Here is an 18338-nt window from a genome sequence, read left to right on the forward strand (position 1 = left end):
CTGAGCTAGAATTTATGGCTGTTCAAAGTTGGCCAAAAATTCACATTTTCCATACTTGGCCAAATTTTGAATTTTCAGATTTTTCAAATCCTTTTCCAAAAATGAAAATTTCCAATTCTAGGCCCCTTCAAAGCTATTTCAAATTGTCGGATGTTACACCTTTACCAACTGGTAGGATTCGGCTCCTCTCCATTTTTTCCAAGTTCTAGCTTGGATTGGAGACACATGCCATAGTTTAGAATTATTGGTTGAGATCTAATTGATTAAAACAAAGTCCTAACCATAATTATTACTTCCATATATTTTCTTCTTAAATATTTTTGCAATCCAACAATTCTAGATTTACATTATATTTTTTCCTAAATATATTTAAAAGAATTTCTTTTCTTAATTACTTGTGTAATTTTTTGCTGATTTTTTACCTTTTTCCCTAACGTTTGCCATTTCTCAAATAATATTTGCCAAATTAAAAATTAAAAATTGTGACCTGACGTTATTTTTAATTTTAGGAGTACAATAAATTTTGTCACTCAACTTTAAATTCTTTCTTACTCCCTAAATGGAGTCCATATTGCTCTATAGACACTGTAGCGCTTAATACTCTATTAGAATAATAAAAACATTTAACTGTATTATAATGTTTTCATAAAAGTAAAATATTTAGTAAAAGTTTAAATACAGTAAAACCTCTATAAATTAATATAGGTGGGACCATAAAATTTTATTATTTTATAGAGATATTATTTAATCGATAAATTAATATTTATTAATTTAAAGAATGGTTTGAGATTTAATGAAGGTTAATTTTGATTATATCAAAATTATTATATCTTACTAAATTATGTATCATATTTATTGAATTGTCACTATCGTGCAATCAAAAGAGAATGGATGAAAAGTGTGCTTTTTGATGAATATATTCGTTGGTTTGACCACAAAATGCATGGTAGACGAGTTTTGCTTATGGTAGATAATTGTCCAGCCCATAATAGAAATATGAGAGACTACAAAATGTTGAATTATTTTTCTTACCACCCAACATGACATCCAAAATTCAACCTTGTGATGTTGGGATAATAAGAGCTTTCAAGATGTATTATCGTAACAGATTTTATCCTAGGATATTAGAAGGCTATGAAGTTGGACAAACTGATCTAGCAAAGATTAATGCTTTGTATGCTATCAATTTTGTAATCCCTGCTTGGACAACAAATGTTCAGCAAGAGACAATAGCTAATTATTTTCGACACTGTAAAATTCGTTCGGGGGATGCAATCTCAGAGAATTTGAATGAACTCACTTGTGAAAACGTCATTCATGAACTTGAGGTCATGATTAATGATCTCGGTTACCACAATAAAATGGATGTCAATAACCTGTTGGATTATCCGGGTGAAAGTGATACATGTTTAGAGGTCCTGAGCGTAGAAGAAATTGTGGATACCATCAGGAAAATCAATGTTGATGATGAAGTTGAAGATGATACTATACCTTTGGAACCAGTTACGCGTAAGGAAACACTTATTGCATCTAGAACTCTTCATAATTTTATGGTGCAGTTCGAAAAGACAACACCAGAGAACTCTTGGATGCAATAAGAAAAATAAGAGCTAAGCTTCAACTAGATTTAAATTTTAAGAAAAAACAGAACACAATAGAATCATATTTAACTAAATCGTCTTAGATATATTTGTACTTTTAAAGAATTATTAATTTATGATATTAATGGGACCATATATTTATATAGGGGTCTTCTGGAAATATGTTATCTTATTATCTTATCGAAATTGGTGATTTTTTCCTTTGGCTCAAGTCGGAACCGGAGGAAAATATTACTTTAGAGAGATTATTAATTTAGCTTGTATTAATTTATAGAGGTTTTACTGTATGTATACATGGCAATAAAGAAAAGTTTTTAATATATTTAGGGAAAATATAAAGGATTGCAAAAATATTTAAAAAGTAAAGATATGGAAGTAAATAACTATAGTTAGGACTTTGATTTAATCAATTACATCTCAACCATTAATTTTAAACTATGACATGTGTCTCTAATCCAATCTAGAACTTGAAGAAAATGGAGAGAAGAGAAATGGAGAGGAGCCAAATCCTTCATTTATTAACTCAACCGAAATTGATCTGCCCAAATTAAGCCCGATTGCTCATTTGACACCTATACTTTCATTCTTTACGTCCTTTAATATTTGTATATATTATATATAAATATTTTTTTCTAATATATCGAACATCAAAAAATAAATAAACACATTAATTTTTTTTAAAAATATTTTCCATAAAAACAATTTCCCATATATCTCAGCACCATCTAAAGAAGGAAAACAAGTACAGTTATCTTGAATAAATTAATATACTTCATTTGTAAGTGGATCTTACAATGACAAGTTAACGCCTAGAACACGATTCACATTTATTGCCATTTTCAAAAAACAAAATTGGTATTTAAAGTAAGGAGACTGGAGAGGAAATAAATTCAATCAACTTTGTTTTTGTTTAATTAAAACTTTTAGTGATAATACAGTTTGAATTATAACACAACTTGAGAAGATGTCAAAAGCACATTGATTTCTTCTATCTTTTTCCAAAAAAATTGAAATATTTGGTAAAGAAAAAAATATTTCTTCAGCAACAATTCGAAGCTACAATTTTTTACTTCAAGCAAAAATTTAATTCGCTCAACACAAAATATCCTTACCAAGACTTATATTAATCTAACTCTCTCTCATTAATTTAACTGATAAATCTTTCTAATATAACTTCAACTCTTTTCTCATCTTCCATTTTCTGTTTATCTATAGTTTTATTAATCTATTAATTAAATAGAAATAATTTTTAATTAAAGTCTTTTATCCATTTTTTTTACTATTTAAATAATACTAATTTTAAAGTGAATTTTAATATTGTTTCTTTTTCGTAAATTGACATTGAAATATATTTATATCGTAAGAAAATTTATATATAACTGGCACATTTTGTTTTTTTCTTACCTAAATATTCGTTTATCAAATTCAGTAATGGTGGCCCACTAAATACTGGAACTTAGCAACACCTTGACAAAGGCTTTTGAACCGAAGTTTCTATCAATAGAATGGGTTTAAGAATCGTCTAAGTACAATCAATTTATCAAATACATATATATAAAAAAAAACACATTTCAACTTAATTGAGTAAAACAATTTTAAGTACAATAATTTTAAAAACCTTGACACAAATATAGAGAACGTAAAACGAATAGTCGGTGCAAATATGTCCTTTTTATGGGGATTGTGGGTGGGGCTTTTATTTTGAGATACATAAAAAAAACACATGTATTATCTCAAAAAATTTCTCTGATCACATAGCTGAAACGATGGGAATAATTCTGTCCTTAATCCAAAAAATTTAATCCATGTGTTTGATCATAAAATTTAAATATTTTTTACTTTAACAGAAATTTATAAATTTAAAGATAAAATTATGTTTGTTTATATTTATTGTCAAGAAAAAAAGAGAACTTTTATTAAAAATTTTAAAACGGAGTAAAAAAGCATATTTAAAATTTAAAATCTAACTTCAAATTAAATTTGAAAATTTATAATCAAATACTAATTTTGAAATAATATAAAATATGGCTCCAGAAAAGCACACAATTGAGGCAAAATGAGAAGAAATAAAATAAAAAACGATGGGGTCTTTAAAGGATATTGTTTTTGCATGAAATCTTAATTGTAACGCATTTGTTGTCGCCATTGGACCCCATACTTTCCAAATCAATAATACGTACACACAACAACCAACATAGCACATGGGTCTCCCTCATAATTATTTTTATCTTCTTTCTCTCCTTTCCATATTTCATGTTTTTCTAATTCACACCGGAATAATATATATATATATATATAGTTTTATAAATAAAAAATATATAAAAATAAAAATAAAAATATATATATAGTTTTATTTTATATTTATGCTTTTTAAGTTTGAGTATAGAGATTTAAATTTGTATAAGTCATACTTGACATGAGGACAGTGGATACTACGTAGGACGTGAAGTGTTATGTAGAACGTATTTATTTAATTTAATATAAGCTTAAGTGTCTTTTTGTGTATATCCAAATTGAAAGAAATATAAATTGAGATCAAATTAAAGCATATTTATGTATTATACAAATAAATAATATTCCCTCAGTTCTCTATTAAAAAAATTACTTTTCCACAGAGGCAGCTAAAGTTTCTTGTAAATATAATAGGGACAAAAAGTGCTAAGTTTTGAAGGAATAATTTTGAACTAGCCCAAACATAAGAAACCATATTTGTAATTTTCTCTGTTATTTGCTGGCTGCTGCAACTTTAATCTTTCTACTACCTAATCATTGTTAAACTTCTATCCCCTTTCTTCTTTATCCTCTCTCTTTATTCTTTACACCTGGAAAATGAAGGCAAAAGTAGAATTGTAGAAATGAAAATGATAGAAAGAAAGATGGGAATCAATGTCAATACTGGTCATATTTTGCTTATCCAAAATCAAATTGTACAATTTTAATCAATATTTTTAATATAGAAAAATACTGTTACTTATAATATTTTTCATATATTTTGTTTAATTTCAAAAACTAGTCTAATTGAGTCTCGTAAAGCGAGAGGGAGAGAGGGAGAGCATGAAGCAGGTAATGTCCCATAAATATGTGAAAACGCGTGAACACGCCGAATATGAGAGTTGGCATTAGATAGCTAGGCCCATCCAATTGTACCTACCCATTCATTATTTATCTGCTGCTTCATATTCAAACTGCTTCACTCCTGAAGATAGTGAAGCAACCTATCAAGAACTCAGAAAGTGATAGCTTCATATGTACCATTCTTTCATTTCCCCCCCAATTTTAGTAGAAATACTCAGCTAGACACTTCAAGAACTTGGTATGTTCCTTTCTTGTTCTGTTTAAAGCTGTTATCTTCTTTTTTTTTGTTATTACATTCTTGTTTGAGCTGAAAATGTTCAAGGATTTCTTAATGTCATCTCTAATTGTCTCTTTTGTACTTGAAGATCTGTTACATTGTTATGTTAACTTGGATTTTGCAGGTATATTATAAAAGGGGTTTGGGTGTCTATTCTTTCACCACTTCTCCAATGGGGAAATTAGCTTTGCTTCATTTGCTTTGTGGAATCTTGATTTTTTGGGCTGTCTCTGTTATAAAAGCAGAGGATCCTTATAAATACTTCACATGGACTGCCACTTATGGAATGGCTTCTCTATTAGGTACTCCCCAGCAGGTTAGTACTATGTTTCCGTTTTAGTTGTTGATCTTTGTGTTGTTTTGTCACTTTGTCTTGATATGGATTAATGAAGAACTTCAGTTTTTTTAATGAAAGTTTTGATCTTTGAACTTGGTAGGTAATCCTTATCAATGGCCAATTCCCTGGTCCTAGGCTTGACCTTGTCACTAATGATAATATTGTCCTCAACTTGATTAATAAGTTGGATGAGCCCCTTCTCTTGACATGGTGAGTTTCCTTTTTCCAATCTATCCCTTTATGTACTTACATTTGCTTGAATATGGCCTTAACTTCTTAAAACTTACTTATTCGTGGTTAATTCCGTTTACTGTACTTGATTGTGTTAGCTCGTTCACATGGTCGCCTAAGTCAGGATAAAGGAGGAGGGTTGCCAAGGGTTTCGGAAACAACCTCTCTACCCCAGGAAGGTAGGGGTAAGGCTGCATACATCTTACCCTCCTCAGACCTCACTTATGGGATTACACTGGCTTTGTTGTTGTTGCACTTTTTTCTTTCAAAATGTGTTCCCCCTTTGGATTGTGGCAACTGACTAGGATGACTGCATTCTCATGATGTTTCTGTTGCTTGAGTGTTCATGAGTAGAAGAGCTGGAAAGGGCAGTGTTAAATGTAATATTGCTTATCATATTTAGGAACGGAATCAAACAGAGAAAGAACTCTTGGCAAGACGGAGTTTTGGGAACAAATTGTCCTATTCCTCCAAACAGAAATTACATTTACAAGTTTCAACCTAAAGATCAGATTGGGAGCTATACTTATTTCCCTTCAACTCAACTGCACAGAGCTGCTGGAGGTTTTGGAGTGCTTAATGTTTATGCGAGATCTGTAATCCCTGTTCCATATGCAAAACCTGCTGGAGATTTCAGTTTGCTTATTGGTGATTGGTACAAGACTAGTCATAAGGTGAGTCTACTGCCTATTTCTTGTAGTCTTCTCTTTTCTATTAAATTTAGCTACCGTCAGTCACATCGGCGGAGCCAGAAGTTTGAGTTTATGGGTTTTGAATTCTAAAAAGGATAGCTTACTTGGTTCTGCATAAATTTGACCAAAGCTATTGTGTTCTGCCAACCCTGTAGCTTTCTCTCTAGCTCCGCCCCTGATCAGTCAGATGCTAGAAGTAACTTATTGAGGACCCTAATTTTTGTTTCATCTAACGATATGTATAAATGCATTCTTTCTTGATATATTTGGGACATCTAATTAAAATTGAAATATATTTTTCAGACCTTTCCGCTATAGTCTAAAGATTTTTATGTATCTGTTATGTTTTCATTTTTAAGAATTTTGAGGAAATGTCAAAACTTATTTAGGAAACTGCTTGAAGGAAATTACATGAAGTTTTCCATTGCTCTCATGTATGAAGGTTTTTCTTAATTACAAGGATACTCAATTTTTTCGTATCCTGGGGACTTGCAGGCATTGCGGCAAATATTGGATTCAGGGAAGTCTCTTCCCTTCCCAGATGGTCTCCTTATAAATGGCCAAAAGCAGTCAACTTTCACTGGCGATCAAGGTTATTCTCAATATTCTCTAATGCCCATGTTCATTACTTAATTGCCATTCACCATCAAAATGTGCTGCTATTTTACCCTCTACAAGTAACAACTCATTAACAACACCAATCTTGCTTTTCATTTACAGGCAAAACATATATGTTCAGGATTTCAAATGTGGGTTTGAAAACTACCATTAACTTCAGAATTCAGGGCCACAAGATGAAGCTGGTAGAGGTTGAAGGATCGCATGTCATTCAAAATTTATACGATTCTTTTGATGTCCATGTTGGTCAATCTTTATCTATCCTTGTCACATTGGATCAATCTCCAAAGGACTACTACATTGTTGCATCTACAAGGTTCACGACAACTGTTCTTACTTCCACCTCAGTGCTCCACTACACAAACTCTCAAACACCTGTATCTGGACCTGTGCCAGCTGGTCCAGTTAATCAATTTCAGTGGTCGTTGATGCAAGCCAGAACAATCAGGTACACATCATCCAATGTGCATTCACTGCCTCCTCACATCTATGCATTATGACCTCTCAAGTTTTAGAATCATGGCTTCCTTTCTTGTAGTTAGTCCTGTACTTGGTGAACTTTTTCGTTCGATTCACCATGAATGGACGTTCATAGATCGCTAGGGTGAAGGGTAACCTTAAATATTTTAGTAATAACAAGGGTAGCAACTACCACGAGAACACTTCAGAGAGGTAAACTGTTTGTTTGCAAGGGAAGTAACATGAGTCTTCCTGCTGCAGTGTCCTTAATGGGAATGATTATTCTGTTGCACCAGCTTAGCATTTTTAACCAAACATATAATTAGGAATATGGGAAGGAAAAGTTCCCAGCTATGATGATTATAACTTTTCATAACCTAAGTTGTTTTCGTTTTGAAGGTGGAATCTGACATCTAATGCAGCTAGACCAAATCCTCAGGGTTCATTCCATTATGGAAAAATTACACCTTCAAGGACAATTTTGCTTGCCAACTCTGCACCACTTATCAACGGGAAGCAGAGATATGCTGTCAATGGTATCTCTTACATTCATCCTGACACTCCTCTGAAGCTTGCTGATCACTTTAACATCCCCGGGGTGTTCACTTTGGATTCCATTCGAAGTGCTCCCACTGCTGATTCTCCACACCTAGCTACAGCTGTGTTGCCATCTTCTCTCCATGAGTTCCTCGAAATCGTTTTCCAAAACAATGAAGACACAATGCAATCTTGGCATCTTGACGGTTATGATTTCTGGGTCGTAGGGTATGTTGTAATCATTAAAAAGTTTTGATTCACTGCACTTGGTGTAAGGTCGGCTTAAGTTTTCTTACGCTTACTGTTGTTAATATTTGCAGTTTCGGATCAGGTACTTGGACACAAGCTAGTAGAAAAGGGTATAATCTTGTTGATGCTCTTACAAGACATACTACACAGGTAATTCCCAGTTTCCTCCTCGACAATGCAACTGTTTAAGTAAAGAATCTACTTAATTACATGGACAGTGTAAAGAAGTTTTATACTATCAGGTTACTTAGAATTCAACTACATGTAACTTCTTATAGCAAGTATGGGTCGGTGACCTACAAAACATGGTAAATGACCTATTATAGTAAATAAAAATCCTCAACACTGTCCATGTATGTCATTTTTGATCATTTTAGTTAAGTACTATTGATTCATGGAAAGCTGAATTTTGCAGTTGCTAAGCTTCAACATGAAATGTTTGTTGCAGGTTTATCCTAAATCTTGGACTGCTATATTTGTGTCATTGGACAACCAAGGAATGTGGAATTTGAGGTCTGCAATGTGGGATAGACAATATCTTGGACAACAGGCTTACCTCAGGGTATACAATCCAACATCCAGTTTAGCTAATGAATATGACATACCTACCAATGCTCTTCTCTGTGGCAAAGCTGATGCTCTTCGACATCCTTAATTTGGTCTCATATTTATTAAAGTAATATTATGTTTTCTTGGTCATAAGAGGTTGACTACAAGAGATGCCGGCAAAAGAAACTACTTGCTACATATGTTGTAATACATAGCAAGCAAATATTTTGTGAGTAAGTTAATATTTGATATTTAAGATTTTACTATATTTATGGAACCTTGACCGAAAGATTATAGTATTAAACAGCCTTGTGAACATTCCATGATAAATGATGTATATGGCCTGATGAAGATGAAAGATGAGTTTTTTTAACGACCAATATGTTACAATCATTCCGTGGTTATCTCATATCTGAAAAACAGAATTTGGGGTCACTTAGCATGCGTGGGTGTATTTATAATAAAAATATTAGAATAGGTAAATAATTACTTTTATATCTTTTTTGGACAAAAATATAAGATGTATTATTCACTTCATGTATGATTTAATATTGTTAAAGTGACATATTCATACTTTAGTTTAGGGGTGTACAAAATCGAATCGAAAATCGAATCGAATCGAAAATCGAATCAAATCGTAAACCGAGTCAAATCGAGAAAAAAAACCCGACTAGTGGTTGGTTTGACTTGGTTTGGTATTGAAAAAAAAAATCGACTATATTTGGATTGATTTGGTTTTAACTAAAAAAATCAACCCGAGACCAAACCAACCCGACATTATATATATAATTTTAAAATTTATTTTATACATAAAAATATTTACTTTGATATAATTTTAAAATATTTCTTATACTTTTTCATAGTTTTTATCTTTTTAATATATTATTTCAAATTTGAAACTTAGAATTTTGAATGGTTCAATAAGATTATAGTCCACGTATGTTTGTAATTATAATAAAGTTTAAATCAAAATCAAATTAATACTAATGTAAAATGAAAATCAATTCAACACTAAGAATGACAATAGTATTAAATAATTGTTCTTTGGATTTACATTGGTTTAGACAATTCAAATACATAATCTAATTTTAATTTCCTTTAATATTTAGTCATGTAACTAAGTACTTATTAAACTTATTTTAGCATGATTTAGTACTTTTAAATTATGATCATCTTCATTATGATTTGCTAATTTGCAATATTTGTTTTACGTGATTTTCATTATTATTATTATTTTGTTGGATATTTTAGTGTCATTACTCATATTATATTTTGTGTTATTTTCTTAAGAAACACCTTAGATAGTTGTATTTTGGTAGGACTAAAGAAATATTTGAAGTACAAGTAAATTATATGTTTGTATGAATACTTTACCGGAAAAATCTGAAAAACCCGAAAAAATCCAAAAAGACCTGAGGTAGAAAAACCCGAGTTTTATTGGTTTGATTTGGTTTATAGATTTAAAAATCCGACACAAATAATTTGGTTTGATATTTGAAAAACCCGAACCAACCCGGTCATGTACACCCCTACCGTTCAGTTTATCAGTATTACTTTTAAAGATGTTTGCTTGCCACCTGATAGGTTCTTAAACTGTTAAACATATGAAACAACTTGATTGCCAATAACCCAGGGTTATTTGGTTCTTGGGATATTTTGAGATTATATTTTATTTTATTTTATTTTAATATAGTAACTAATTTTAGAATAAATTGTATCTTAAATTTGGTGTTATTTTATTCTATCTGAAATGTGGATAATTTATCAAATTTTTTTTAGATTTTAGGAATATAACACCGAAATAACTTTTCCACAAATCAAATAGGACAAATTACTTAACTACACTCCTTTACTTACCTTAATATCCATTTATCCCTACTTATTTCAAAAATTTCAAAAATCCCTTATTACCTATGTATCCCGTGCACAACGCTATGTATCCCGCATGTACCCCGTGCACAACGCTATGTATCCCGCTATGTGGAATGTATCACACCTAATGTATCTCGTGCACAACGCTATGTATCCCGCAAACATCATTTTTAAGGGATTTTTGGTAAATAGAAAACTAGAAGGGATATGATGTTATTTAGTACTTGTAATATGTGGTTCCTATAATTTATACAATCAAATAATCCATTCAAATATTTATCCAAGAGTATGGCTGTTAAAACAATTAAATCACAAAATATCTTTAATTTATTTTCTTTCTATTGGTTAAATGCTTTTATGTGTGTTCTTTTGCAAAAAAAGAAAGAAAAAGAAGCTAATCCTATTAATTGAACTTCCCATCCAAATGCATAGTAGCCATTTGCCATTTATCCAATTTTTTTTTGGCTATGATCAGCATTAGGATTTGGTCTCATCAATTTATCTTCTTCCTGCATCATCTAAAAAAAAACAATTGTTTATATATATACATATATATGAAACACTTGTTTAGATATACAACCTATGTACATATTTTATTCACGAAATCTAGGTCTGTTGCTACTGAATAAGAAAGTAATCAATATTCTTAATTATACTCAATTAACTATGTCAAGTTATTAAAAAAAAAAAATTAAGCTTGAACATAGTCGTACTTAAAAAATGGTCAATAATAAAACTATGTACTATTTATTCTCCTTTTGTTTGGGCAGCGAAAAATTGTTTCTGGCTTTTCGATTACTCGACAATATACAAATTATTTAATTTTCAGTATTTGCGCAAGATTTATTTTCTTGTTTAAGTTAATTAAAAATTGATTTAATTAACTCCGGAAGAAGTCCATAGCCTTCACTCAATAGTGAAATCCATAAATTGTAATCAAAGATAACTACAAATTGCTCCTTCACTACGTTTGCGAAATTCAGTTCTGCGTTTTCTCCAGTTCGCACGGCGAAATTCAAACTGCACTCTAGGGTTTGATTAAGCACTTCCATCGTCTCCTCGATCAATCGCGGCTTGTTTTTGAAGTATTTACTAAAGAGGAATCATCAATCATGAATTGCGAAGTTTGTCAGCTAAAAGAACTTGTAAGTTTCTACTTTTGAATTGTGTGAATATGAGCTCTGAGTTCTCTTTTGTGGGCTTGATTTTCGTTTAATTCTTCACTGGTTATCTGGCTGAAGGATGTGGAGCACTTTGAGATTCGAGAAGTCCTCCGATGTAAGTTCAATTCCTTTTTGAATTCTACGGATTAATCCATTACAGAGTTGCTGCTCAGACAATGTTATATGTATTTAGAAGACTCGAAGAAGAATATACCTACACCAACACACATATGCACCCGATCCCTGTTAAATCCTTGGATTTGTCTATGCTCCAATTCATGTGCAATTAGGGTGATACGATGGATAAACTTTCAGCTCATAGCTTATATTTGACTTGTTTGACTAAATTTTGTGTATGATCTCAGCTTTAGCTTGTATTGGTTAGTTTTGATGTCTAATTCTATAATTGAATAACAAATTCCTCTCTAGATTACAAATTGGTTCCTGTTGAAGATGAGATTTTTCTTTTTGAAATGGAAGCATTGGATGATAGGAAATAATCAACAGTTAGATATAGAGGAAGTCGTGCGGATTAAAATGGATTGGTGCATGAAAATCACATACCAGAGTTGACTTAGATAAGATCTTTAATTGTACAAGATACCTATTTCAGCCTAAAAGTTTTTGCTTATGTTGATGAATAGCTGAACAACTTTGTTCACATGTCACATTGTTCATGTGTTCTAAAGAATCTGCTTTTGACATTCTTCCTTCTGTGCTTTTGCTTGTTTGCTATTTTGAGGTCAGTTCCTCCTAGATTTCATCATTCAATGATTGCAGGCGCAGAGTTCCAAACAATTTTGACTGTAGTTTGATACACTGTGCAGCTCTATCCTAAACAATTGAATGGTCAATTGCAGGTATTTTACATACAATTATGTTCCACAGAGCCTTAGGCCTGCTGCGGCCGAAGGATGTTGATTTGGAACTTTTTGACATTACATATGTAAGTAATAAATTCTTGTAGTGGTAGATGGTAGGCTTCATCTCTTTTTCCTTGTTTTCTTTTTCTTTTCAAATCAGTGTGGTGTGTGGAAAAAAATGGATTAAGGTATTGTGGCAGGAGGACTCTTGATTATTCAAAAACGAGACATGAGATGTGGATATGACATCATGAATTTTGGAAAAGGAGTAGATGACCACTATGCTTTTTCATTAGAAGCTAATATATTCTATTTTTTTTTCAAGAGAAGGTGAATTAATGGTCAAACAAATTGTTCACTATTAGTGGAAGACGTTTCTAATGACACATTGAACTAGAGGGAAATCACTCTATAATATAGAACCAAAAGCGAGGTCCTTCAAATTTTGTTAGTCTCAAGGAGAGGTTGGTGTAATACTGTAATATATCACGTGTCTTTTTTTATTTTTTTATTTTATCCTTTCCCTATTTTTTGATAGATCTTTCATAGTGATGCAATAAGTTGCTGATATTTATTTTTGATCAGTATAAGCTGCTGATACTTACTATTTTATGGTATACTTTTGGTTTATTATTCTTTCATGTTATGTTATGTAGACACAGTGTGGTGATGTGGAGGTTGAAAAGAAAATTGAAGAGAAGATTACCCTATTCATCGACAGAGTCGAGAAGCACCCTAACAGGAAAAATCAGGTTAGTCAGTGGTTGCAGTTTGTTTCTGTTGGTGATGATCACTGTTTTGGCCAATGGCCATTCACTTTCCTACTTTATAGTTCTGTTCAGTGTTTACATATTCTTATTGCCATTTCCTTTTCTTTTGATAACTGTAACCTTGTATTCACACCAAAAAACTCATCAAGAAAAATTGATGGTGGGATTTACAACCCCTGGGAGCATCATGATAAACAAAAACCAAAAAATACTTTACAGTTGTCCTATAGAGTCCACTAGACTTTCTGCCTCCCCCGCCATGTCCTATTTACACCAAAATACAGCAAACTCAGACTCTTCATCTTGATCTTTTGAATGCTGCTAGCTTGCCCATCATGGGATCTTACATTCCTTTCCTTCCAAAGTGTTTATAAGATGCAAGCTGGAATGCATTTCCACCGGTCCTCTTTTGATCTTCTCCTTCTGCCCATTCCTTCGCTTTGTTTCAGCATGTCTAAAGAAGTTCTGGGCATTACCCAGCTAACTCCAAGTATACATAAGAACATGTCCCACAGATTTACAACTGTTTTGCAATGTTGAAATAAGTGGTTGTTAACCTCTGCCTCTTTTTCACACATGTAACACCTTAAGCAAACCTGTATACCACTTCTCTGTTACACTTCATGAGTTAGACATGCCTATCACCAACCATGAGAAACATGACACCTTATGAGGGATTTAATCTTCCAGATTAGCTTCCATGGCCACACCATTCCCATTGTCTGATTAGAGATCATATTCCAGTAACAGGATTTCACAGTGAAGCTCCTGTTGTTGTGCAATGTTGCATTTTTTCTCAGGATATTGTTGCCTGTAACCTTTTGACTAGTGATATAAGTATCTTGTGGAATTTTAATCACTAGTGAAATCAGTACTGGTCTAAATATCTAAATGAACTTTCTGTTGTAACCTCAACATACATATTTGTGTAACTGGATGGAGAAAGTATGCAGATTTGCCTATCCTTCTGTGAAGTCAAAAACAAGCAGGCCTCGTGGTTCACTACCAAAGTTGAACGTTTTTACTGGGAACACTGGTATATAAATTTGAATGTGGCTCATCATCCGAAAGGTCATCCTGGCAAGTCTCATCTCTCAAAAGTAGTTGACCCAGGAGGTACCATACTTTTTTTCTCCTTTTTTTTTTTGAAAACATTTTTTCCATGTGGTTTTACAACTTGTTCATTAGTCAGTTTTGTAAAGGGAGGTATAACCTTTTTTTGCAGAGAGTGCATCTGAGGAGAGGAGTGCTCGGCGAACAGTGTTGGAATCATCTCTTCGTGAAGTTATGTTTCAGATAATAAAATTTGTAAATGAGAAAAAGGACCACATTCCTGCGATTTCAAATCTTGAGTGTGTCACATTTCCCTATGAGATCACTATCTCAAGGTAATTTCCCTTTTCTCTAAGTTGTGAACATGTACTTAAGTTCTGTTACTCATCATAGATCAGTATACAAGTGGTTTGCTATTATTGACTCCAAACTATCATTATTGATTAGTTTCTGTCGGTTTTGCTTAATTTTCTGATTTATATTGATTAGAATTCCGAAAGGCATTTGATTTTCTTGAGTTTCTTCCTGCACGAAGTTATAATCTGCTTTGGTACTGCAATTTGGCATTTATGTTATTTGTTTTCAACTTCTTGCCATAGTAAGTAGGTGATCAGCTTATATGAATATCCTTTTTCTTCTTGAAAGAAAATATACTAAGGCCTTTAGATGAGATATAATATCTTCAAAATCTTCACATTTGTGGGGTTATTGACCTAAGGCAAAAAGATTATACCTTCAGTCCTGATGTTCTCCTTGTCTGCATAAGTAGAAAGCGAAAGTGGAATAGGCTTATGATAACTATGGTCTACCACCCTATGTTGTCTCAGTGTTCCTCTTCTCCTACTTCTAGCTTAAATTGATATCAGTGCAGTTTGTTGAGTAGACACTTATTTCTGGGTCTGATGACCTGCATGACTATTTTGGTTAATAGCCTAATATGTTCTTTCCATACTTGTAGTATTCTTTTTCTCATATATGCTCATTTGTACAAGTAATGCACTTACATGTGCCACTTTACTATGCTTGAACTTGTTAATATGTTAATTTGGCTAAAGTTTATCTTTTTATGAAAGATTTAAGTTTTTGTAGGATGTGTGGTTTTTGAGCCTCAAGTTTGGCTATAACACTCGCTCAGTAATTGCCTTTTGTCAAAGACACATACTCTGTCATGGGTATAGTGCACAGATCTCTTTTTCTTCTTTATACTTCAATTTTGTTCTAAGTTGCTCGAGAGGTGCGGATGTCCGATATGGATGCGATCTAGAGGTTAGATCCTTCATGATCTAAATTCTAAGATTAGATGGTATGGGTACGGGAATTCGGCTAAAAATAATTCAAATATCTAAAAATAGAGTTATAAAAATATGCCTAAATTATGGTGGACTATGTGGAAGGAAAGGAATGCACAAATTTTTGAGAGCAAGTTTGAATCTGTAATTATTTAGTACAAATGCATTTCCTTTTTGATTTTTTGGTGTAACATGGCTATTAGCAAATGATATAAGAGGTCTTGATAGACTTCTTGAGTTCATTGCACATTTGACAGTGATGTTGACCTATAAACATCTTTGAAGCACCTTCTGGTTATGGACTTTAACAACAACATACTTAGTGTAATCCCACAAGTGGGTGTGTAGAGGGTAGGATCTCTACTCAAAAAAGCAATATAGTAAGAAAGAAAAAGAGACAACAATATACCAATGCACAAAACAAGGTAGCGACATATATTCAATACATATTGAAGAAAAAACAACGTGATACCTAAAGCATACTACTGGAAGCATGACAACACTCGACTATCTACTACCCTTCTACCCTAATCCTTGACCTCCATGCCTTTCTATCTAGGGTCATGTCCTCAGTCAGTTGAAGTTGTGCCATGTCTTGTGCCATGTCTCAATCAGTTAAAGTAGTGTCATGTCTTGTTTAATCATCTCCCCTAGTTTTTCTTCGGCTTACCTCTATTTCTCCCAACTCCTATTATACCCAACCTCTCATGCCTCCTCACTGGCGCATCCTTGCACTTCCTTTTCACGTGTCCGAACCATCTCAACATCGCTTCCCTCATCTTGTCCGCCATGGAGGCCACTCCCACCTTGTACCATATAACTCCGTTCTTAATCATCTCTCGTAGTATGCCCATACATCCATCTGCGCATGCGCATTCTCATCTCTGCTACCTTCGTCTTTTGAACATGGGCATTTTTGACTGGCCAAACACTCAAACCCCATACAATAGTTAGTCTAACTACTCTGCAAACCTTACTTTTAAGCCTTGGCGACACATTTGGCTAGCCTCTATTTCACCCACCTACTCCAATATAGTGTGCGACATCATCGTCAATCGCCCTATCTCCTTGAATTACGGACCCGAGGTACCTGTAGCTTCTCTCTTGGGAAGTCAATATACTTGCACCTCTACCTCATGTGTCTAGTCACTTCACTTCCACCTCTACCTCATGTGTCAAAACACTAAACTTGTCGTCCAAGTACTCTGTCTTAGACTCTTAGTCCTACTTAACTTATAACCTTTTAGTCTCTCTCCAAACTTCCATCCTATCATTAACTCCATCATGCATCTCATCAATTAATACTATGTCATCTGCCAAAAATAAACACCACAACACCTCCCCTTGACTATATCGTGTCAATACATCCATCACTAAGGCAAAAAGGAACGGGCTAATAGTTGATTCCTCGTGCAATCCCATCACGATCGGGAAGTGCTCCGAATCACCTCTCACTGTCCTAATCGAGTTTTGGTTCCATCGTACATGTCTTTAATAGTCCTACTATAAGCCACATATAAACCTCTAAACTCTACAAACATCTCCAAAGGACCTCTCTAGGGACTTTATCACACGTCTTTTTTAGGTCAATGAACACCATGTGTAAGTCCCTCTTTTTGTCCTTATACTGTTCCAACAATCTCCATACAAGATGGATGGCTTCAGTAGTCGAACGCCTGACATGATTGGTTGCGGAATTTCTAATACAAAATATCTTTAAACAATAAAAAATTATATACCTAAATTAGGATTTCACCCTAATTTTTGTTTTGATTTAAAAAATCATTGTATCTGCTTGAATTTCACTATTGAATTTAGTAATTTAGTCAAAGTACCCAAAAGCGAATGACCATATCAGGTGGATCCCACACCCATGTCATGTCGACACAAGTGCGGCACCGAATGTGAAGAGTCAATGCAACTTAGGTTTTGTTCCTTCTGCTTCTAATGGTTAGTCAATAAACTATATCCTCTAGCCCAAGTTTTAGCTATATCACTAGCTGAGTAATTATTGTTTTCCAAAGACGCACACTCAACTGTGGGTCTCATACTCAGATCAGTGTCTTCCTTCTACTTCAATTTGGTTCCTTCTGCTTCTAATGGCTGGTCAATAAACTATTTCCTCTGGCCAAAGTTTTGGGTGTTTCTGTGGAGTCAAACTATTTCCTCTGGCCGAAGTTGTGCGAGGAAAAGTAGTTTGGAAATGGACCACTAATTACAATTGAGACTAGGGGTGTGCATTCGGTTTGGATTTTCGGTTTTTGGTTTTGTAAAAGTGTAACCCAATCCGATCCAAAATAAATTTGGTTTGGTTTGGTTTTCCTCTATTCGGTTCGGCTTTTTTCGGTTTGGTTATTCGGTTATGTCAATAATTAATAACATATATAACCAAAGTAATAATATTTAATCCCTTAAATATTCTTTCTAATATAAATCATAAGTAAAACTTAAAACACAATACTTATAAGTATACCTATTATAGATATTATTCAAACATAAAATATAAACGTAATCATTATGAAAGGCAATAACCAAAAAAGGACAAAAGTGGTTAACTCCAACTTAATTCTAAACCTAAACATTATATATATATATATATATATATATATATAATGTTTAGGTTTAGAATTAAGTTGGAGTTAACCACTTTTGTCCCTTTTTGGTTATTGTCTTTCATGATGATTACGTTTATATTTTATGTTT

At 33.1% G+C, this 18338-nt stretch overlaps 2 protein-coding genes across 2 annotated transcripts in view; both read left to right on the top strand.

Moving 5' to 3' along the window:
- The first annotated feature begins 4353 nt into the window (after positions 1-4353).
- Positions 4354-9003, top strand: LOC102595490 (L-ascorbate oxidase homolog). The gene is made up of 9 exons (XM_006360170.2): positions 4354-4914; positions 5078-5269; positions 5391-5500; positions 5925-6195; positions 6709-6805; positions 6934-7279; positions 7690-8055; positions 8148-8226; positions 8525-9003. Exons 2-9 carry the CDS (start codon positions 5126-5128, stop codon positions 8729-8731), a joined length of 1620 nt encoding a protein of 539 aa, XP_006360232.1. The 5' UTR covers positions 4354-4914; positions 5078-5125; the 3' UTR covers positions 8732-9003.
- A 2377-nt stretch (positions 9004-11380) lies between these two features.
- Positions 11381-18338, top strand: part of LOC102595815 (autophagy-related protein 101) — an 8732-nt gene continuing 1774 nt past the window's right edge. Inside the window, exons 1-6 of the mRNA XM_006360171.2 lie at positions 11381-11642; positions 11739-11775; positions 12521-12606; positions 13180-13275; positions 14247-14409; positions 14519-14681. Of these exons, the coding sequence (XP_006360233.1) occupies positions 11610-11642; positions 11739-11775; positions 12521-12606; positions 13180-13275; positions 14247-14409; positions 14519-14681 (578 nt within the window). The 5' untranslated portion in view covers positions 11381-11609. The remainder of the gene's footprint in view (positions 11643-11738; positions 11776-12520; positions 12607-13179; positions 13276-14246; positions 14410-14518; positions 14682-18338) is intronic.

This window comes from Solanum tuberosum, unplaced genomic scaffold (genome assembly GCF_000226075.1).
Source record: "Solanum tuberosum cultivar DM 1-3 516 R44 unplaced genomic scaffold, SolTub_3.0 scf00316, whole genome shotgun sequence".
Taxonomy (NCBI): Eukaryota; Viridiplantae; Streptophyta; class Magnoliopsida; order Solanales; family Solanaceae; genus Solanum; species Solanum tuberosum.

Coding starts and splice junctions, on each gene's coding strand:
- LOC102595490 (XM_006360170.2), top strand. CDS start 5,126: ATGGGGAAATTAGCTTTGCTTCATTTGCTTTGTGGAATCTTGATTTTT. Junction 5,270..5,390: donor TATTAGGTACTCCCCAGCAG/GTTAGTACTATG, acceptor TGAACTTGGTAG/GTAATCCTTATCAATGGCCA. Junction 7,280..7,689: donor ATGCAAGCCAGAACAATCAG/GTACACATCATC, acceptor TTCGTTTTGAAG/GTGGAATCTGACATCTAATG.